The 23,568-nt window shown below is 44.4% G+C and overlaps 1 protein-coding gene across 2 annotated transcripts in view; it reads left to right on the forward strand.

Annotated features, from left to right (window-relative positions):
• SESN3 (sestrin 3) overlaps window positions 1–23,568 on the forward strand; it is a 66,922-nt gene that overhangs the window by 26,733 nt on the left and 16,621 nt on the right. For both annotated transcript variants that reach the window (XM_035114391.2, XM_060273871.1), the window contains exons 2-6: window positions 16,208–16,273; window positions 17,485–17,682; window positions 18,935–19,117; window positions 21,022–21,258; window positions 22,870–23,017. In XM_035114391.2, coding sequence (XP_034970282.1) covers window positions 16,208–16,273; window positions 17,485–17,682; window positions 18,935–19,117; window positions 21,022–21,258; window positions 22,870–23,017 — 832 coding nt within the window. The remainder of the gene's footprint in view (window positions 1–16,207; window positions 16,274–17,484; window positions 17,683–18,934; window positions 19,118–21,021; window positions 21,259–22,869; window positions 23,018–23,568) is intronic.

Raw genomic sequence — 23,568 nt, forward strand, 5'->3', positions numbered from 1 at the left:
AAGAACACTTGAGCAGGATTCAGGGCAGAGCTGCTGTGGGCCAAGGTGAGAGAGCTAAGTGACAAGATAACGAGGCCCTTGGGCTTCAGGCTCCCTGTCCCTAGTCTTAACGTTTTGATTTGTGGCGAGTAGGGGAGAGATGTGCAACTTGTATCCCCATCCTAAGCATGTTTCCTTGAAAACCCCTTTAATTTCAATGAGGTTTTCCCCAGGTAAGCCTGCCTGGCCCATTGTCCTGCTGAATATTTATGCCATTTTCCTGCTGAATATTTCCCTGCTCCAAGATGCTTTTCCACACAACTTTCGCCGTCACCCAGGAAAAAAAGATACATATGCTTCTGCCTCACACGGCTGCTTCTGTGGTTACATTGTCTAGATTTTTTTTTTTTAGCATTACAAAAGAATTCTGAAATTACCTGCAATGTGAAGCTCAGCCCTTTCTGTGACAACTGAGCCAGGTTTCTACTGGCAGAGACAAAATAGGCTGAGTGTGTTGGGAAGGTACTTAAATGTCCGTGCTCTAAAGTCAACTTCCAAGATACTGAGCAGTCTACACTCTTAAAACTTTTTGTATCGTTTCCTGGAGAGCTGCGTAAGCATTCTGTGCAGTGTTGGTAGTTGCTGAAACAGCTTTAAAATAATGAGTCGTCTGAGTTGATCCAGAAGCGCTTGACTGTGGCTGTCATACAGCATAACTCTTTCTCTTCACAGTGCGCCTGTTGCATCAGTTTTGTACTGGTTTTTTTTTTTTGCTAGAAGTGCCTACGAATAAGGCTCTGGTAATCCTGAGCAATGTGTTGGGTTGGGTGGGTATGCAGCCAGCGCCTGATCTGATCTTTTGAGCTGTCCAGTTGGAAACTGTGCAATGGGACAGAATTGTCCTGGGTTTTCTTTCAAATAACCAGATCACGAAAGGTAGGTTGCACCCAAGGGCCTAGACATACTACAAATTTTTATTGGTGTTCTTTTAGTCCTTTTCACAGCTTCTTCCAAAGAATTGTAGGAATCCTGGTTGATGACTTTGTTTTGATGGGGAAGGATGATTTTCTAAAGCTCTCCTCACATTAAAATCAAATCCCTGCACATAAAAAGATGACACATCAAAGAGATGTTGTAGCCCATCTTCCATGCTCTGCTAGCTTTCTGCTTGCAAGGAGATTTTTTTTTAATGTGGAGAAGCATTAACATGGTGTCATTTTCCCCTGCTGCTGTTGATGCAGTCCATTCTGCCATTTCATTTTGCTGCATCTGTAGTTGCAGCCATGCCGAAGGGTTGAGCCCCCTATCTAGACCTCCTTCCTCACTTTTACTCACTCTTGTCTTTGTTTTGCTTTTTCATACCCTCCAACATTTCTCCAATGAAAATAGGGACGTCCCATTCCATGATTATATTTTTACTATTTATACCCCCCCCACACACACACCTTACTGGGTTGCCCCAGCCACTCTGGGCAGCTTCCAACATATATAAGAGCATACGGTAATAAAACATTAAACTTTTTTTTTAAAAAAAACCACCTTTCCTATACGCCTTCAGACAGCTTGGGGGGGGCGGGGCGGATAAGTCCATTCCTTCCAACATTTCTCCAATGAAAAGTAGGACATTCTGGGATCAAATCAGAAACAATGATGTCTTCTCTAAATAAGGGATGTCCCTGGAAAACAGGGACACTTGGAGGGTCTGCTTTTTGATTGTGCTGACAAAACCCACAGTGAAAGTGAGTTAAAGGATACCTTGGGAGAGCTGCATGAATGAGCCCTAATGGAGAGAATGTAATATATTCAGAAATAAGTTCCTGATGACTGCTCCGATTCTAGAGGGAAGATTGCCTGGTTGGGGATGTCTTGCCTTTTTAAAAATAGCTTGCAGGGTGAGTAGATCTGGCACAATATTGAGATGCACATTCAATCTGTACTCTGTTATAAAAAGCAAGAATTTTGAACTTTGACCCACTTTCTTTCTTTTTTTTAAGATCCTCATGTGTTGGCTGCCCTCTAGCCAGGCTTGTACAACTTGGCATGGATCTCGGTCTGTGGTGCTCAGGACTCGCACTGAGAAAAATATTGACTATTGAGTGACTTGCTCTTCTGTGTAGAGAACCTTAAGGACGCAAGAAACGCCTACCCCGTTTCCTGGTGTAGAAATAATTTAAAAGCTGTAAAAAGATGGTATCATGTCGCTTTATTCTTCCAGCTGCTTTATTACATAGGAAATGCCAAACCAAGAGGCGGCAAATGGCTTTGATGGGTTACCTTGAATTGTGTGGCTTAGTAGTTGGAGAGACTTCAAGGGGAGGGAGCTTGCCTAGAGGCTAGGATGCATTTTTCTTCCTTGGCTAATGTTAAATGGTTACGATTACAGTTGTACCTTGGAAGTCAAACGGAATCCGTTCCGGAAGTCTGTTTGACTTCCGAAACCTTCAAAAACCAAAACGCGGCGTCTGATTGGCTGCAGGAAGCTTCTGCAGCCAATCGGAAGCCCTGTCAGACGTTCGGCTTCCAAAAGAACGTTTGAAATCCGGAACACTCACTTCCAGTTTTGATCGTTCGGGAACCAATTTGTTCAGGAGCCAATTTGTTCATGATCCAAACTATGACTGTACTGGCCCTTTCTGTGGTTTCTAGAACTAAAGGTCATCATCTTTTAACTGACCCAGACTACTTATAAAACCTCTCCAGGACATTTATTTGGTTTCAATGCACACTTGGTCCCTAACATTTGAACTCAGGGCAAGAGGGTCCCCCTGTCTTCCCACCTGTCCACTTAGGTGCAAATTGGAGTTCAATTCATGGTTTGGCTGTAAGTAAATGAGACACCTGCACCCATGCATGGCTCTTGCACAAGTGTAGTTCTTCAGCTTTCCTGAAAAACCAGGATTCCCTTTGATCTCACACATTGGCCTTGTTTGCACATAACACTTAAAAGTCATGGCTTACAAATCAAGGTTTGATTTGATCATCCAAACCTTACCAAGTGTCTTAACCATAGTTTAACCACAAATAAACCATGCTTGTGAATCAAGCGTTACATGCAAGCTCAGCTCTTGTTGACCTAGATTTGAAGCATTAGTAAAATCATTTAAGAGCAAAGGAGGTTGTTAGAATGGAGTAAATGCTCCTCCTTATGCATTCTGCAGTGACGCAAAGCAATCTTCTTTTTAAGGTGCTTACTTCCATGTTGCTGCATTTGGCACCTTTTTAAATCTCTCTCTTTGAAAATAGTTGAAATGATGTGCTGGTTAGATTTAAAACTTTGAGGCTCTGAAAGAACACAAAGGAGATTTTTGTTTTCAGCTCAGCTAATAAAGAGTCTTGCTATGAGCAAGGTGATTAGAAATTAAGAAAAATTGATTTCATGCTTTCCCTTTCTAAATGCACAAGCACTGTTTCATAGTTGGAAGTAACCTAGCAATTTCCCACATGTTATTGAAGGAATACTGTACTGTATTTACTCAAATCTAATGCTCATCTTTTTTGGCCACATTATGTTGTGAAAATCAAGGTGCACATTAGATCTGATGGCAGATTTACATTCAGCAAGAAAGACTTTTTTTATTTCAAGGTTCTGAAATCTGAGGTGTGTGTTAGATTCGATGGTGCATTAGACTCAAGTAAACACAGCATTGAAGCAGTTTTGGCTTGGAATAAGTTGGATGCCTTACAGGCTGCTTTCACGATCAAAAATGCTGATTCCTATAAAAATGTACAGTTCATCGATGAATGTTTGGTATGAGTTGCAGGTCAGGTTTCTGTTTCAGTTGTTAAATGATTTCTCCCTGCTGAGTTTTTTTCTCTCTCTCTTTCTTTCCCTCCCTCCCTCCCTCCCTCCCTCCCTCCCTCCCTCCCTCTCCTAACACCCTGTGCAGAATATCATCTCCCACACCCACCAAGCTCTGCCAAATTCAAACTTGGACAGGCAAAACAACCTTCTAACATGATTGAATTCACGGAGGCTAAAGGAAAAATGCTCCTTCTAGTCTACCGTATCATTTATTTTTATTATTTGAAAAAAGCTTCAGGGTGCCTAACTGAACATATTTCACAATTTAAAAAGGAAACCAAAATAGGAATTACTCATGGATTGCAAGATCAAATATAGATTTTGCTCACAAATATATTTACTTTGGTTGTTTACCAATCATGTAATGCAGTTTAGCTCTTCTAGCCCCCCCCCCAAAAACCGGATGCATAAAATCTTTTAAGGAGCTTAGAAATGTGTGCATGTACAGAACTGCAGCTGTAAAACAGTTTGGGGTCGAAGAAAGAGCGCCTCTAAAATGTCATTTCTAGCGCACAACAGTTAGACAAGGATTGCATCACAGGATGTCATCAACTCCCATCCCTATTTATAGTGTTGCTTTTAAATTAACCCAGAATGAACAACCATATAGTTCTGGGTCTGGAGAACCGATCTATAAATACCTTCTTCCTTTTTTAAAAGAGCAACTTCTGTTGTAAGTTGAGTCACCTACCCAGGGATTCTCCAATGTACAAAGGAAAATGCAGAATTGGGGGCACTTCTTGTGTCCCTGGGTGAATCACTGAGATATTTTCCTGCGCTTTTATACAGACTGAAGGGGACAGAATTCTGGGCTGTGCCACTTCAGACTAGAGATGGACACAAGGGTTGCATTTCTGAGTGCTCATAAAGTAGCACACCAGGGAAAGAGCCTCCTTGCTCTTTGAGTTGCCAGTTCAGTGCGTGCAGCAAACTTTTATGTTACCAAAAGAGTTCAGTAGTTCTCTGCTCCCCTGCAGTCTAAGGTGCAGGGGAGCATCCCAGAAGGTGCAACCCTAAATCTTGTCAGTTTAGACCGTACAATGTGTCCCTCTTCTTACATTAGCAGAGTGATGCTGGTAAGTGGGCGCACAGCAATACCCCAAAGGTAATGAGAGACTGGGCAAACAGGAGGAGACTATCTTACAGCTCCTCCGCATGATGGTTTCATTCCTGGAAGCTTGGGCAACCCTAGTGTGGGAGTTGAAGCAGCCTCCCGGTGGTCCTTAAGGTATTTGAGCATGGCTGGGAGGAGATCCATCTGCCAGTGTGGTGCCAGTAGTGAAAGTATTGGACCCGAACCAGTGAAACCTCAGCCACCAAGCTCACCGGGTAGCCTTGGGGCCCATCTCTTGGTCTAATCCTGGGTTTCCCAAACAGGGGTCTCCATCTGTTTTTGGACGGCAGTTTCCATCATCCCTGACCACACTGGTCCTGCTAGCTAGGGATGGTGGGATTCGTAGTTCACAAACAGCTGGAGACCCAAGTTTGGGAAACCCTGGTCTAACCTCACCTCACAGGTGTGGTATGTAGATAAAATGGGGTGGGAAAGAACCATGTGCACTGCCTTGGACTCTGAGGAAAGGTGAGATGTGTATGTACAGTAATCTCACAATCTATGCAGATTTAACATGTGCACATCAGCTTGTATGCATTCAGCTTTATGTGTTTGGCAAAAAAAGTTTACAATTGAAAGGGGGCTGAAAGGGGGTGGGCATCCAGGAGAAAAGACATTTGCATTCCTACTTGCCAATGTGTTAAACTATTTTGGCTTCAGATGCGACCCCCAAAATGCAACCCCCGCATAAGTTGCGGGCTTACTGTATTAAAATAAACTGCTAGGAGCCACAGGTACACCACTGCCCTGATTGTCTTTAAAAGCATGAAAAAGCATCTGGGCGGATGGATGTTAAACGAATCTGCAGTTCAGATTGATCTTTACCCCAAAGAAACCTGGCACACCATGGCTGGAGCAGGTTCCTTTTAAAGCATGCTCAAGCAAAGGCCATCAAAGCAGATGGTGATTATTGAAGTAGAACAGGGGTTCCCAACAAAATTTTCTCAAGGACCCCACATCGAGCTGCTATTGTGACAAGGACCCCCATTAATTTGTTTAGAGATGGTTCCTGCACTGCAGGGGGTTGGACTAGATGACCCTTGTGGTCTCTTCCAACTCTATGATTCTAACCCCAAGGCAGCTGTTTTCAAAATATTTTTGTGCACCTACAAACCTTAGATTTCAGGTAGGTAGCCGTGTTGGTCTGACGTAGTCGAAACAAAATAAAAAAAATTCCTTCCAGCAGCACCTTAAAGACCAACTAAGTTTTTTATTTTGGTATGAGCTGCTGGAAGGAATTTTTTTACTTAGATTTCAGCAAGGCAGCTCATAGCTCTCCTGTGGTGGTACAGCTCCCTGAGAATCAGATCGACATTAGTATTTATGATATCTTACAGTAAATAGTTTTCATAGTTGGTGGAAATGCATGTGCAAATTAACATAAAAACACCCTGTCATAGGAGAACAGCCACAGGAGAAAATATAAACTGCCTGGTTACAAGTAAAAACACAGAATACATTTTTTAAACCTTCTTGGCGTTCAAACTTTTTCTGTACGGCTCAGGACCAGCAATGGAAGATGGAAGAAGTGCTCACTTTGAAGGCGAACTCATCTTCTTCCATTCCCAGGAAAGTGGGGCGCTGGGCTCCCTTTTGCTCCTCCTGCCCCTTCGGGAGAGTCTCCTGCAGAGGGTCGGGAGCTACCAGGGAAGAGGAGAGTGATGCGGGGCCGGGAAGAGCTTTGCGCTCTGTCTGCTACTGGCGGGAGCTGAGGCACGCAGCTGGCGGGTGGGAGGGAGGCCGCGGAGCCGCCGCCGCCGCGCGCGCCAGGCCGTGCATTGCAGCCTCTGCGAGGACCAAAGGCAGCCGAACCGGCACGCAGCTCCCGAAGGCCCTGGCGGGGAAGGGCGCTCCCTCGTCCCCATCATCCCCAAGGGAGCCAGGACGGAGGCGCGCACCAGGAAATGTCCTCCGGGGCGCGGCGCTGTATTCCTCCGCACACTCCCACGCTCCGGTTCGCTCTTCCTGCCGGCCAGCCTTCCCCTCCCTCGCCTGGGCGGAGACTTCTTTCCTGCCCCTTCTGATTGGCTGCCCCTTCTGATTGGCGCTTCCTGTAGCCAATCAGTAACCGTGCTGAACTACGCCCTCCCTGCGGACGCGGGAAGCCGCCCCAGGCAGCGCTGGGCAGCGCTGCGGACCCCTCTGGCACAGCTCGCGGACCCCTGGGGGTCCGCGGACCACCTGTTGGGAAACACTGAAGTAGAATAATTGCAGGAGAGCTTCATCCGGGGGGAAAACAGATAAAGCAAAAAGAGGTTGGGTGTTACAGGAGCTAAACTGGGAATGATTTGCAAACATGCTTGGATTTGTTGACTGTAATATCAGTCTGAAGGGATTGACTAGGTTTTTTTTTTAAGTTTATAGAACTGAAGATTCTTGGGACAAAGTCCTCCGTCTGAACTTATGCATAGCTTGGATGACACACAGTCCTTTTGGCAAACAGTACAGTCACGTTTCAGAGTTTCTTCTCTTGAGTGGTGCGGTATGAAATTTTAATGCTGAATTGTCTCACTGAGATTGTGGAAGTTTCCACAGCAAGAAGAGATTTATTTTTCTATTGCAACCAGATATCTCCCCATTTCAAGCTGCTGAACAGAGGCAATAAAAACAGCAGAAGTCAACAAAATAAATTTGATTGTGTTCTTTGCAATTGCTCCCGAGCTGTGTATTACTGTATAGGCTGAGTTGCAAACGCCTCTATTGTGCCAAGGTGGTTTGTGCATGGAGAAATGTCCTGATTACTGCAAGGACTCTTAGAGGTGGGTGCAGTTTATATCCAGCTCTGCCCCAAGTTGGCATTGCCCTGCTGGATTCTAGTCTGTGAAGGCTGGGACGCTTGTGTCAGGATTGGATAGTAAGGTGCTATAGGGTTTTGGGGTTCTGTCTCTTGTCCATACTGCAGCACTATCCCAAAGGGCAGCAGTTGGCTTTTCCCCATGGGAGCAAATGGCAATCCTTCATTTATGTGGCAGGAAGGAAAGGGATGCATTTAGGACACTTGGAATGAGGACCAAACCTGTTCTCTGGCCCAAGTAAACCCCAGCCAATGAGAGTCAAGCACTTCCCCCCCCCCCCGCTTAAAAACTTTATCAATGGTTTTCGTTGGCCACCCTACAGCATGGTAGAGAGTTGCAAACTGGCTTTTAGATTATTTCAAGTGGGACCAGAAGCAAACTGCTGGAGTGTGGAATGTTCCTGCTTAGGGTGCCAGCCAGCTATGTCTTCTTTCAGGGTATTTAATTCCGTTCTTCCTCCCCCTGATTTTCCTCTCCTCCCCCCCAAAAAAAAATCATTTAGTGTGCTCAGACCTCATTCATCTGTTTTGGACTCTTCCCCCACTTTTTGGTACTTCTGCAAGCTTAGAGTTCCTCCACGCCCGCTGAGATCTCTTTTGTGTGTGGATGATGCCATTTGGACTACAGAAAGACCCATACTCAGAGCTTGCAATGGAATATCTATGATTACAGTGGTGCCTCGCTTAACAAACGCCCCGTAAGACAAAATTTTCGCTTAAAGAAAGGATTTTTCTAGCGGAGGTTGCCTCGCTAGACAAATTCATTTTACGAAAAATTCGTCTAGCGAATCACGGTTTCCCATAGGAATGCATTGAAATTCAATTAATGCGTTCCTATGGGCATTTTTTTTTAAAAAAATATTCAATGCATTCCTATGGGATTCGCTAGACAAATTTTTCATTATAAGAATAGACCCGTGGAACGAATTAAATTCGTCTAGTGAGGCACCACTGTACCTTGCTTGAAACCATTGGTCCTTCAGAATATTCCTCCCAAATGCTTCTCTTTTATTGCACCTCTTAGTTGTTCCTGTTTTGTCACTGCTTTGACATCTTTTCTGCCTCTTTGTTTTTTGTTTATGAAACCATGTTGGGAATAGTGATCCTGCAGCCTGGAGTCACATGGCCAGAGTGGTGGCGCCGTTGTAGCCCTTCTGCTTTGGTTATGTAATGATGCCATGAAATCAATTCATAGTTGAAGGCCGTGTTTCCTGAAGTCCCTCTGAATGGGTGGCTGCCTTTGCCCATGTGTGCAGTACCCTGGAAAAATATATATGTAGGTAAAGGAGGGTGCTTTTTGTTGGGGAGTTGGTGGTAAATACCCAATATCAGTTTCTCCTTAGTTTTTAAGGAAAGAAAGGCAGCAGTAAAGACAAAAACAAAACAATGTTTAAATGTCGCAAGTTAATGCACTCAGTACTCCATGTCATGCTGGTGGGTGGGAAGGTAAAAACGATTCCTGGACTTGAGTCTGGCAATATCAGGCCTTCTTAAAACTTTGGTTGACACACGGATTCAGCTGGCCAGGAGAAGACTCATCAATGCCAGGAATTACATTTTGAAAGTGGATATGTGCTGCAGAAAGCATAGCCAAAAGGCAGATGGCTCTAATCCACCTTATACACGCAAATGTTGGAAGAATTGTTCTTAATTATGCACATTATAACTTTCAAATTAACTTCAGCTTATATGTTTCCAGTGCAGTTCTTTTGAGCAAGACAGCCTGCCTACCATATGTCTACTAAAGAGCCAGCATAGTTTGGTACAGTGGTCTGAAACGTCTTGGACCGGGGGGCAAATTTGGAATTTTAAAAGAATTTTGTGGGCACCAACCAGTCACAAAATGGCTACCACAAGATGGCGTGGCTTGACACAAAATGGCTGCTGTGAGGGTGTGGTTGACACAGAATTGGGAGTACTAATATTCCTATATAGTAGGCACCCCCAAACTGCAGCCCTCCAGATGTTTTGGCCTACAACTCCCATGATCCCTAGCTAACAGGACCAGTGGTCGGGGAAGATGGGAATTGTAGTCCAAAACATCTGGAGGGCTGAAGTTTGGGGGTGCCTGCTATATAGCAAAGCATCAACTGATTGGGAGACCAGGGAGGGTTTAAATCCCTGCTTGGTCATGAAGTTCATGGGGCAATTTTCAGTCATTAACTCTCTTTCAGCCTAACCTACCTCATAGGACAGGCATGGCCAAACTTGGCCCTCCAGCTGTTTTGGGACTACAACTCCCATCATCCCTAGCTAACAGGACCAGTGGTCAGGGATGATGGGAATTGTAGTCCCAAAACAGCTGGCGGGCCAAGTTTGGCCATGCCTGTCATAGGAGATAGTGGGGATGGGGGGGAACTATGAATGCCAGCTTGAGCTGCCTGGAAGATATCGTTGACATGCGTCTATCTCGAGAGACAATGGAGCGTGCCTCTAGGGGTGAAGTAAAACCACTGTGTTAGCAGTACCTACCGTAAGTGACCTCCCCAGGGCACAAGCCTGGGTAGTGTGAACAGCCCTGAGACCTACAGGTATACAGTGGTACCTTGGTTTAAGAAAAAGCTTAGTTTATAAACAACTTGGATTAAGAACGCTGCAAACCCGAAAGTAGGTGTTTTGTTTTGTTTTGCCTTGGAATAAGAACATGTTCCGCTTCCTGTTGAGTGTGTTCCATTTGTAAATTGAGTCCCCTGCTGCTATGGGAAAGCATGCCTTGGTTTAAGAACGCTTCGGTTTAAGAACGGGCTTCCAGAACGGATTAAGTTCGTAAACCAAGGTACCACTGTATATGACAGTGTAAAAATGTAATTAATAATAATAATAACAACAACTTGTTTCTGTCAAAATGTGCAAGTACCCTTGAGCAGCAGTAGATTTAACACTTCCTGTTCACTCTGCCATCCCCTGACAATCGCACACACACACACACACACACACACACCGACTGTAACTTGCCCTAGGAGGGAAGATGCTATTTGGCTTACCTTTCAGGATGGATAGCAGCTTGGAGCGGGGAAAGATCAGTCCCCTCTCTGTGCACTGGGTTTCCAGCCCTAATTGGGGGGGGGGGTGCTCTGTGACTGCTACTTAAGTGTTTTGGTAGTTTAAAAAATTACCCTGAACTTATCACCATTATCATTAATGGTAATTATTTGCACATTTTATGCATCATCTTGTTTCGCCCATAGGCCGTCTTTCTGCCCTTGAAGGGTGTTTCAAGATGGGCAGCTTCCTGTGCTTTTATTTCAACAACATGGAAAAGCAAGAAAAACATATGGCTATTGTAATTACTCTGGCCCTGCAATTGTGGTCTATGGAACAGACTTGCAAGGACGGGTAGGGTGGGAGTTGCAGCTTCATTCCCACTAAAGGGATTGGGGGGTGGCCTGGGGCACTGATCCATCTTCCTCCTGCACTGCTGTGTGGATGACCCGTACCCAGACAGGAATGCCAGATCCCTGTGGTTAAAATAATAATGATGTAAATGGGACACACGAAGGGCCCATTTTCTTCTAGGTTAAATGTGGATGTTTATGATGATTTCTGGAGCATTTGCGCAGATACATTTGCACGTATCTGAAATAGCTTTCTCGAGCAATAGTTTGCTTAGTGCTGCCATCTAATGAGCTCCCTTCAATCGGCATCCCTGCAGAATGGCTGATTCTGTTCTTTGCTGCCTGCCTGGCAGTCCTCTGTTTCGTGCCTAAACCTGCCTGAAGGCAATGTCGTTCTGATGCTCTGAAATGCCATGTACCTTGTAGAAAAGCATCCCAACCAAGTTTGTGGTTCTGTTTCTGCCAAGGTGCCATTTGCCTTCGGCTTGCGTAAAGGCAGGGAGACCTAGAGTCTGCACATGGTGTCTTATAGATTATTTATTTAAAAACAGGATGGCACAAGGACTCTAAGAAATCATACCTTGGCTCCCCCCCTTTTTATAAAATGGCTTGGGATATTATATTGTGCACAGCACAGTGCTCCTCAGGGAAGAAGTCTGTATAAGGCAGGGTTTGCCAAATATGCCCGTTAAGAATGATAGAATTGTAGAGTTGGAAGGAACCCCAAGGGTCATCTAGTCCAATCCCCAGCAATTCAGGAATCTCAGCTAAAGCATCCATGACAGATCGACAGAGTACTGGTCACTATCACAATCCCTTGATGCCAGCCCAATAGTGGAGAGGGACTAATGGCTATGGCAAACGGGATGTCCTAGTAGCCCATTGGGGTGGGGCTGGACTACCATCTTTCATGCGCTCCTTATGTGCATGTGGTCCTCCGCCTCCCATAAAACTAGTTGTAAGTCCTTCTTTACAGACTAGTAAGGCACCAGGTTAATCATCTGATTTCTCAGTCCGTCCGTCCCGCAATCCAGATACTTATTGTCCATTAGCTTAGACCAGGGGTCAGCAAACTTTTTCAGGAGGGGGCTGGTCCACTGTCCCTCAGACCTTGTGGGGGGCCGGACCCACCCTCTCCCAAAAGCACCCCCCCTCCCGAAAAGCCACTTCCTCCCGCTTGCCCGCCTCAACGGGAAGGTAGGGGTGGCGCCCAGAGGCGTCCACGGCTTCTGATTGGCTGCAGGAGCTTCCTGCAATCAATCAGAAGCCACAGCAGTGTCGCCACCTGCCCAGAGGTGTTCGCAGCTTTTGATTGGACACCAATCAGAAACTGCGCCATGCTGCAGAAGTCAGTCCCTGTGCGGCGAGGCCTCTGCGTTCCGCCGGTTTAGTGCGGGGACTGACCGAGCGGGCAGCAGGGTCCGCAAGGTTCGCCGGCTGGATTAACGAGCCCGGTGGGCCGCATCCTGCCCGCGGGCCTTAGTTTACCAACCCCTGGCTTAGACCATTAGCTGAATAAGTGTTGGCATTTCATGCAGAAGAAAGCTGCAGCTCCTATAGCTCTGTGATGTTTTCCCACTATTTCGTTCAGCTCTCTAAATAATAAACACTCTCAAAAAGCTGCATTTCATTAGAGAAATAAACTATTCCTACCTCTTTTCCCCAACCACGGCTTAATCCGTAATTCATAGGAACTGCAGCAATTCATATTTTCCTAGAACAATAGGAATCAGGGAATGGCTCAAGCCCAGAGAATGTATCTGGAGTTATCTGATGTAGTTTCATCTCTGAAGATATGCAGGTCTGAGCCTGGCTAGTACCTGAGCAGGAGACTGTCTGGAGGAAAGGTGGGATTTGAAAGGAAATACTTTACACACACACACAGCACTTCATAGCCAAGCACCTACTTTTTGATCAAGTCAATAGTTTTACTGGAAGGTTGCTTCTAAGAAGTAGGGCTTTGAGGGACTGCTGTCCTGCCTCTAAATTGACCCTTATCAAAGGAAAGTTAGGAACAGGCGAATGGAGGAGATAAGGTAGCACTCATTTAGAGGCTAGATTTTGCAGATAGGTTGCCAGTTGCTGCTAACCCCAAATATGGATGAAAGTTGCACCTTCGTAAGTAAACTTCTATCTGTAGTTGAAATTTTTCCCCCCATGTGTTATGTTCCAGTCCCTTCTCAAGGGCACATAGGCAATGTTTCAAGCCTCAGATATACAATATTATTGCATGGCACTCCTTCTTTTCAAAATCTGACATGTCGCGAAAAAGAAAAAAGCCCTTATTGTTTTGACCCAGGCTTGAAATCTTGTTCCAGAGAGTATCTTGCAGCTCAACAGAAATCCCCACCTCCCACCACATATCTTCACTTTCTGACCACTGGCTCCTCTTCTCTTCTCGTTTGCAGAGTGGAGGCTGTGATGGGGAGATTTTCAGTGGAGAAGTGGAACTGTGAGAGAGGAGGGTATGCCATAGACATAGAATAATAGAATCTTAGAGTTTTAAGGGACCCCGAGGGTCATCTAGACCAGCCCCCTACAATGCAAGAATGTCAACGAAAGCATCCATGGCAGACAGGCCACCCAGCCTCTCTGCTTAAAAACCTCCAAGGAGAGTCCACCACTTCTCAAGGGAGAGGTGTTTTTGTTTTGTTTTAAAAGTAGATTTGCTGTACTACAGCAGCAGAGCGTTATTATAATAATAACCATTATTTAAGAAATTATATACCACCCTTCTTCAAAAGGCCACCTTTTCTTTTCTTTTTTTACAACATAGCAACATGAACCACCTAGCGCAAATACATCACATAATCTTCATTAAATACAAAAAGCGTAATATAATTATATAAACACGGTTCATAATAATTAGCAATGTATAATAATGCATAATGCCGAAATAATACTTAGTAGTACATAATAAGCATCAGGGTCAATTTTTTCACCCTGTCAACTTTCTTTGGGATGAATTTTATAAATAAGTCTGCCCAGCAGCAAACCCTAGAACTCTCCCCCCTACAAACACAAGAGCCTTATAACACCACAAGTTATTATCTACTCATCTCAGGTACAACTACTTCACTTTAATTGCCCAGATCTAAGTTTCTTGTATGCACTTGAATCCCTCCCACAAACTACTGGCAGTCTGAGGTTGATGCCAGGATCATGTGGAGGCAGCGGAAGACAATGTGAGGTCCCCGGACCCCAGCTCTTGGAAACCCATGAAGGTGCAGTTGGTGAAGGGTTAAGAAGAACGACAGAGTTAGTTCCCTGCGCAGTGAGATGAGGAGACATCTACTTGAACAGCCAGGGCAGCGTATTAATGCTGAGAGCCTCGACGTGTTAATTAAATTAAATCAGAACTTGTTTTGAATTGAGTGGGGAAGTATCAGGCGAAGAGAACTCGAGCCGTTCCTGGCTCAGTTGTTGCAAAAAGAAGCTACCGTATATAAATGAGTGGGCAGCCTACAACTTGCTGTTTTCCCATGCTTTTCTGTATGTTTCCTCGTCCAAAATCTTCACAAATTGGAAACAATTTGCATTAGTTCTTCATGCATTTCTGCCTTTTCTGTCCAAGAAGCTTGACATAGTGTGTGTGTGTGTTTTAACTTGTCAGGGCTTCACTTCCTTCTCTCCCCCCCCTCTTTCTTTTTGGAACTTGCTACAATATATCTTTCTGATAACTTTCCAAGAACTGCAGCATTGCTAATGACTTTTGGAGCCCTTAAACAAATTGCTTATGTGTGTAGAATTTGCTTCTCTGCCCATATGTGGGGAAAAAAAATATTTGGGTTCTTTTGTCCAGTCTTACAGAAGGCTTGCAGATGGCTTGGTCACCTGTGGCGAGTAGGATTGTTTTCACGCCGGGGTGCTTTACAAACATACTGTTTTGCGGAAATACCAAGTTAGACGAAATTGCGTACAAATAACTCTTAGGGGAAATTTGCACCAAAATGTTGATGAATTTTCATGGGGGCTTTTTTTTAAAAGCTACAAGCGGATGTGGAAATATAGTCGATTTAAGATTTGGTAAAATGAGAAACTGAAGTAAAGCTAAATGGATGGATTCACCCATTCCTAATTTACACAGCGTGGTTTTGTATTAATGGTGTACGATTATCACATCTCTGTGTAAATTGCATTGGAATAAACATTTTCCTAACAAAACCCCAAAAAAGCGTATAAAAACAGATACAGTATTTAAAAGTGAGTGGCTTCTTGCTCGGATCATTGTTTTGAGCATGCTGCAGGCTACATAGTGGGGAGCTTGCTTGGCAAGCTGGACTGGTTTCCAGCATCCTAGGAATTCACAGTCTAGCTGTTGCTCCTCCTCTGGGTATTTTCCAAGCTCTGCCGTCTTCTAGCACCGCCCATTCTATTCAGTATGTCATACCTGATGATTTGAGGTGGTGCTATTTGGAATTGACGTGCTATGGATGTTCTTAGAGCTACTGCATGGTAGATTAATCTTTGCCCCAGTCCCACAGGAGGAGGAGGGCCCAGGCCATACAGGTCAGAATCATAGAATCTTGGAAGGGATCCAAGGGCCATCTAGTCCCAACTCCCTGCAATGCAGGACTCTCCATGACCACCCAACCTTTGTTTTAAAACCTCCAAGGAAGGAGAGTCCACAACCTCCCGAGGGAGACCGTTCCATTGTCAAAAATCTCTTACCGTCAGAAAGTTTTTCCATAAGTTTAGTCGCATTCTCCTTTCTTGTGGCTTGCAGCCATTGGTTCGAGTCCTACCTTCTAGAGCAGGAGAAAAGAAGCTTGCTCCATCTCCCATGTGACAGCCCTTGAGAAGTTTGAAGGTGGCTATCATACCTTCTCTTGGTCTCCTCTTTTCCAGGCTAAACGTACCCAGCTCCTTCAACCGTTCCTCATAAGGCTTAGAAGTGTTCCATCTCTTCATACAGAATTCAGTGAAGACACAACCTTGCCCATTTTGCCTGGGAAGGGCTGTAGCATCTGCTTTGCATGCATAGGGTCCCAAGTTTGATCCCTGGTGCCTCCAAACAGGGCAGGAAATGTCCCCTGCCTGAAACCCTGGAGAGAGCTACTGCCAGTCAGTGGAGACAGTACTGAGCTAGATGGACCAATGGTCTGACTCAATATAGGTCAGGCTTTCTAGGCCTAATATTTTGAAAGCATGGTAATTCTTGCATCTGCTATTTTCTTCTGCAGGAAAAGAAAATCAGAGTGTCTCTGCCTTTGACAAGAGGACCAAGTGCCTTTATACCAGAAAAGGAAGTAAGTTTATTTTCCCCACCTTCAATGTGCAGTAATGATGACGGGACATATTCCTGTTGAATGATGTTCCCCCCTGCACCCTGTGTTTCTTCCTGAGTGTCTACTAAACAGCTTAGACCCCAGGTTTATATCAGGCAGGTGACCGCTTGGCTTAAACCTCTTGGATGAGAATTCCAGAAGGGTAACTCACCTAGGGGGCTATCCTGTGGCAAGATTCACTGCAACGAGCAGCTTAGATTCCCAGCTCCGCCAGTGTTCATTCTCCAGCCCTGGCTCAGCCAAAGATACGCCAGTGTAACTGTCTCTGCCAGTTGAGCTGAAGCTGGCTGAACCCAAAAGGGGCGTTCCAGGGGGTGGAACTAGAGAGGGGAACTTAGGCAGGTTCCTAAGCCTGTTCAGCTCAGTCACATCACCTGGCAACCTGGCATAGAACACTGATTTAAAGGCTTGTTTTCCCTCTGCCAGGCTTAGGCAGAGCAGTAGCCCCTGCTCTGCTGCTGAACGGGCCTTGGGTCTCGTGTAAACATACGCCGGTTTCACTTACACCTGCGTTCTTTATGCCAGCTTCTTGGGCATGCAAGCATGCATTCCGTTGTGTGTTTCTGCAGGCTTTCCCCCCCCTACTGAATGTTTATTTGCTAAAAATATTTCTGGATGCACGGAATTGTTAAAAACCCTTCAGTAAAGTAGGCTGTGATTATAGAAGTTTGAGCAACAGTAGGTATTCTGTAGAGGCTATCTCACCGACGAGTTCTACAGAGTTCTACATTTGAACTTAGTTTGTGGTTGTTATGGTTGTTGTAGTTGTTGGTTTTTGAAATAGTCCTAGCTCCCCGGGGGTCTCATTAAAAAGGTCATGAATACAGTATAGAGGTAAATACAGTGGTGCCTCGCTAGACGAAATTAATTCGTTCTACGGGTCTTTTCTTATAGCGAAAAATTCGTCTAGCGAATCCCATAGGAATGCATTGAATTTTTTTGATTTTTTTTTTTGCCCATAGGAACGCATTAATTGAATTTCAATGCATTCCTATGGGAAACCGCGATTCGCTAGATGAATTTTTCGTAAAACGCATTCGTCTAGCGAGGCAAGCTCCGCTCAAAAAATCCTTTCGGTAAGCATAAATTTTGTTAAGCAGGGCATTCGTTAAGCGAGGCACCACTGTATAAGTATCCTTCCTAGTTGCTTGTCTTGCTTATATTCCCTGTAGGTTATCCAAGCCAACAGTTTGAATGAACGCATGCACCTGCTTGTGGAAGAATATTCTACATCGGGCCGCCTAGACAACATCACCCAGGTCATGAGTTTACACACTCAATACCTGGAGTCTTTCCTTCGCAGCCAGTTTTATATGTTGCGTATGGACGGGCCTCTTCCTTTGCCCTACCGGCACTACATTGCAATCATGGTATGTACTCAGAAATTCTACCTCTTATTGTTTCCTTCTCGGTTGTAGTTGACATTTGTATCCTTTCCAGCGCTTCTGTAAATCAAACCAGCCTTTATTTTGTTTCATTTTGCGATGGTTTAAAAAGAAAAGGGTGATATCTCACAAATCTGGCATTTTTAAGAGCTTTAAATTCCAGCAGCTGGACCTGAGGCAGGATCAAGCCTGGCTTCAGAAGAAAGGCACCAATCCCAGAGTATTAAGGGATTTATACCAGAGCTTGCATCCCAAGGTGATTGACAAGCAGCCATAAATGAAATTGCTTCCCTGCGATCAATTACATGGACTATGTGCCGGATACTATTATAAAATATATATTTCACACAAAGGAACACTCAGCGCTGCACTCTGAATAAGCTATATGGATTTAGTTATTTAGTAAATAAATTTTATTTATTTACAGAGTAGATTTATAAATTCCCAGCAGTGATCTGCTTCCCTTGGAACCTCGGGCCCAAGGCAAAATGTCAGGCCCACAGCAAAATGAGACCCAGGCCTCTCTATCTGAGCATTTGACCTCTCCTCAGAGCACTCATTGGCCTTGCTTTCCACACCAGGTGTCTTTGTGTTCTTGCCTGGCTAGAATATGTCATGGCTCAGTAAGGATCTGAACTTGACTTTCTCCAGTCCAGGCCCAGCAGTTGAGCCACCACACACCACCTGCTCCTCTTTAAATTTCCATTTAAAATAAATGAAATGCAAAGCATAGTCCTTAATTAGCCAAATCCTGCAAGTAGTCAAAATATATTACTTAACATTCAAATGCTCAAAAGTGTTTCACATATATTAGCCTGTCAGCAACAATCTATGAAGTCCTGTAAAATGAATCAATATTCTTATCCCCATTGTGCGGAGGGGAGGACTGAGGCTGAAAGCTGGTGGCTTTCCCAAGGCCACGTTTTGAATTCACGGCAAGATTTGAACTAGGGATTTGGCTGGAAGTGTCCTGGCCGCTCTGCTAGGGCATACTTGCAAACGTTCAGTATGCACATTTGTCGCTTGCTTGGTTTTAAAAATCATGCTTTTCAAAACAGGTTTCATCTGCCTTTCTGTCAGAGAAAATGAAATCAAGGATTTCTTGCACGTGTGCTTAATGCATGGTTCTCTGCCTTTATTACAATGCCTTTTTCTCTCTTGTCCCTGTACTCTCCACCTTTCCTCGAGAGTAGACAGGTTTTGATCAGGTCACCTTCATCTTTGTTTCCAACTCCAGGCTGCTGCCAGGCACCAGTGTTCCTACCTTATAAACATGCATGTGGATGAGTTTCTGAAGACTGGAGGGATCCCAGAATGGCTGAATGGCTTGGAATACGTTCCACAAAGACTGAAAAACCTGAATGAAATCAATAAGCTTCTTGCACATCGACCCTGGCTAGTTTCGAAAGAGCACATTCAGGTATTTATTACAAATGAGAAACGCTCCAGTATTTGCATATGTGTAAATTACTACAGTGTCTATGTGTGTGTGTTGTTGTTTTTTAAAGGAATTCGATCTGGCAAGGAGGGAATCTCATTCAAACGTCTTCTTTTTTTAACCTGGTGATCTTGGCTTGGGTTTGTTTGCTTGAGTTCCTTGGAGCCAATTTCTTTGTAGGGACTTTCTTCTGCAGTGGGCCTGCCTAGGAATCCTATTTAAGCTTTTTTCAGAAGAGTGGTGTGATGGCTAAGTCATTTGTGCTCAAGCAATAATGGGGGGGGGGGGGAGAGAGAGAAGACAGTGATTTTTTTTTTTTTAAAAGAGCATCCAGGATATAGAAATGGCCACTTACAATCCTATGGGCACAAGAGCCCATAGGAGCATAGGAAATTGCCTTAGGCCAATGGTCCACTTTGGTATATCCAGCTCAGTAATATCTACACTGGCTGGCAGTGGCTCTGCAGGGTGTCAGGCAGGGGACATTCAGAGTCCTACATGGATTTGATACGGATTGACCTTGGAATAATGTGTATACAAAGCAGATGCTTTGTCACTGAGCTATGGCCCTTCCCATCTGCAGCCCAGAAGAAGGCAGGGGTTGGGAAAGGCTGGTAGTGCCTAAATAGTGCTTACTTGCAACTTTTATTTATACTTTTCAGATATATATATTTCACTGATTTTACAATAATTTTGACATTTTAAAAATTGACTTCCTTCCCCCTCTTTCTGCGGTTCCTTAAATTTATTTTTAATACCTTCTTCATATCCAAATTACTTTAACTTACTCATTTATTTATCTTCTTTATATATATATACTCTTATGTAGCTGCAGGTTATTACAATAATCCTGCCAGTGTTTCTATCTGTTTGCAATATATATGTAAATATTCAATAAGCCATTTCCATTCTTTTGTAAAAAGTGTTAACTTGATTTCTCATTCTTCTGGTAAGTTTCGCCATTTCTGGATATTCCATAAGTTTTTGTATCCGTTCTTCCTTTGCTGGGACTTCTTTCCATTTTGGGGCGAGTAACATTCTTGCCGCTGTAGTCACATACATGAATAAATGTCTATACAATTTAGGTAGTTCTATCCCTATAATTCCCAAGAGAAAGGCTTCTGGTTTTTTTTACAAACATTTTTTTCGACATCCTTTTCATTTCATTGAGAGCCAGTGTGGTGTAGTGTTTAAGAGCGATAGACTCATAATCTGGTGAACCGGGTTCGCTTCCCCGCTCCTCCACATGCAGCTGCTGGGTGACCTTGGGCTAGTCACACTTCTCTGGAGTCTCTCAGCCCCACTCAACCTCACAGAGTGTTTGTTGTGGGGGAGGAAGGGAAAGGAGAATGTTAGCCGCTTTGAGACTCCTTAGGGTAGTGATAAAGCAGTATATCAAATCCAAACTACTACTACTCACTACTACTCTCTTCTTCTTCTTCTTCTTCTTCTTCTTCTTCTTCTTCTTCTTCTTCTTCTTCTTCTTCTTCTTCTTCTTCTTCTTCTTCTTCTTCTTCTTCTTCATTTCCCAGTAACCCTTAACCTTCCTTCAGGACCACCACATATTATAAAAAGAACCTTCTTTCTCTTTACATTTCCAACACTCATTTGATTTAGTTTTATACATTTTTGCCAGTTTTCTTGGTGTTAGATGCCATCGATACATCATTTTCATATAATTTTCTCTTAAACCATAGCATGCTGTAAGTTGGGACTTGGCAGCCTTCTGGCATCTTTTGATTGATGCTCCCAACTTAACCCTATCAAAATGGAAACTTGGAAGAGACCAGATAACTGTTGCCTTCCTGCCACTGGAATATTCTGTCTCCTTCCTGTGTCTGCATCTAATATATATGCATATGTCTTCCTTTTCTCGTTTGTTTCAGAAACTTGTCAAGACGGGGGAAAATAATTGGTCTCTTCCGGAACTGGTGCATGCTGTGGTCCTCTTGGCACACTACCATGCCTTGGCAAGCTTTGTCTTTGGTAGTGGCATCAATCCAGAGAGAGATCTTGATACCTTGAACGGCTACAGGCTCATATCAGTTAACAATTTCTGTGTCTGCGACCTTGCCAACGACAACAACATCGAAAACGCGTCCCTCATAAGTAACAACTTTGGGGTTAGTGTTGCCAGATTTTTTTCCTTTAATTCCCATTTTGCTTGTCCCACTTTTTTTTTGGAAGGGGTTTGCAGGGTGGAGAGGAGGTGCGTTTCCTGCTTGCGGTTGAGAGATCAGCTCTTTCCTGTGTTTGTCAGGGCTGGGAAATAGGGAGCTGAAACACAAACCCCAGAAGAATTGGGGTCCAAGTTGGGTGGGGTGTTGCGGGCAGATCTGAAAGGGTGGTCAGTTGAGAGGCAAGCTAGCTCTGCAGGACAGAATCGAGATGTCCGTTTCAGGGGAGGGGAAGCAACACTGGATCTGCAACTGCAGTAGTAACATGAAATACATTTCTCTTTTGCAAATCTTAAGTGGTGCAACCGCTCACTGGAACACCACTTTGTTACTGCTGGTCTAGGGCCATAATAAACTGATTGAACACTACTTTTCTGCTCCCTCCCAGCCCCATTTCCCCACACCTTGGTGTCTTCACTGGAACCAGCAAAATGACAGGCAATCTTGAAACGAGCCTTATTCTGTTGCCCAGGCAGTGTCTGAGGTTGTATCTGAAAGCACTTAATAGCCATGTGAGGTCAGGAGGAATCTGTGGGTTGCTGAGAGGGGCAGACCCATGCCAGAACATGGGAGGATCAAGTTACTCCTTTCTTCTCTGTTGCTCAGTTCTTCTCCCAACATCTGGATGATCATAAACATTTTCGCCCTCATCCTTAGGATGACCAAATTCTCCTCTGCTACCGTTTTTTATTCCAAATGCCCACAGTCTAGTTCCATCCTGTTCCAACCAGAGCCTGTCCCTTTTGTACAGCCCTAAACAGCAAACCTTTCTAGAGGAAGGAGCTACAAAGAGCTCTTGGGTTCTTCCAGACAACTAAAAATTGCCTTTTCTAAGATGGCTTTCGCATTCCTTACCAAGGATTCTGGTGGCCGTATAAATCACGCAATTACATTTATGAAACGTCAGTAGGCAGAGGTAACGAATGGTTTTCACGCTGTAATAGTGACTTAGTTACGAAAAGAAAAGTGGCTTTCTCAAATGATGTGTCACAACCTCTTTGGGATACTAAAAAGGGGGGATCAGATATCACCGATTGACTGGCTTAGAGTAAAGTGATACAGGTAGATTGGGAGCTGAACTGGCAAATGCACTACAGCATATCGGATTGGAATTTATAAAGAAGAGCCGGGCACAAAAGAACGAAAGGAACGGGCTGGGTATGGTCAGAGCTTGTGGGTTCTGCAGCTGCATTGCAAACACAGAAAGTGATTCTACACCGAAAAACAAGCTTCCGGAGGTGCTCTGCCTTCATTTTAAAACAGAAAGGAAGTTTCTTAACTGCTTTTAAAATACACTTAAACACCTGTGGGCAATGCCTGCTGAAATTCTGTTAGCCCGGGGGGGCTGGATCAGATTGGCAAGATTCTTTAATGGGCCCCAGGAATGTTTGCATGATTTATGCAGGCCACAAAACTTGCTTGGCGCAATTTTAAATCTGTTAGTGCATGCAGTGCACGGATCTGAGCATTTATTTCCCCAAAAATGTTGAGTATGGAACTGGGGGCCGGAGAGGGAATGATCTGTATTCGATCCTGAAGGATGTGATGTGTTTATAGATCTCAGATTCTTTAAGTGAGCTGGAGGCCCTGATGGACAGAATGAAAAGACTGCAGGAGGAGAAGGAGGATGAGGAGGCCTCTCAGGAAGAAATGGATACTCGCTTTGAAAAGGAAAAGACTGAGAGCCTCCTGGTTGTCACTGAAGGTACTGCTCCCTTTCATTTTAGTTGCTTTCGTTTAATCCCGTTTTCAGGGTTTTTGCTGAAGAGCAAAAAAGAAAACCAAGTTAAATAAAAACAGCTGAAAAGGAAAACGAGCATTCCACTTTCTGATGTTTGATTGGAGCCAAGTTATACATGCAGAGGAAACAATTTTCTCTGGAATACAGCTATATCCCATGCTAGGTCAGAGGGTGCCTGTTTCATAGCACCATAGAATTGTAGCATTGGAAGGGACCCCGTGGATTATCTAGTAGTCCAACCCCCTGCAATGGCCAATGTGGGGCTTGAACCCACCACCCTGAGATTGTAAGAGTCCCATGCTCTACCAACAGAGCTACCGTGTTTCCCACATTTTAAGACACCGTCTTATATTTATTTTACCCAAGAAAATAAGCCTATGGCTTATTTTCGGGGGGGTGTCTTTTTAATTTTTTTTTAACTGTAATTACGGCAGCCAGCGTTGCTGCTGCTGGGTTCCGGAGGCAGCCTGCAGGGTCGGTGCCCAGCTGCGCCGGTGCTGGACACTGGAGAGAGC

Source organism: Zootoca vivipara, chromosome 4 (assembly GCF_963506605.1).
Source record: "Zootoca vivipara chromosome 4, rZooViv1.1, whole genome shotgun sequence".
Taxonomy (NCBI): domain Eukaryota; kingdom Metazoa; phylum Chordata; class Lepidosauria; order Squamata; family Lacertidae; genus Zootoca; species Zootoca vivipara.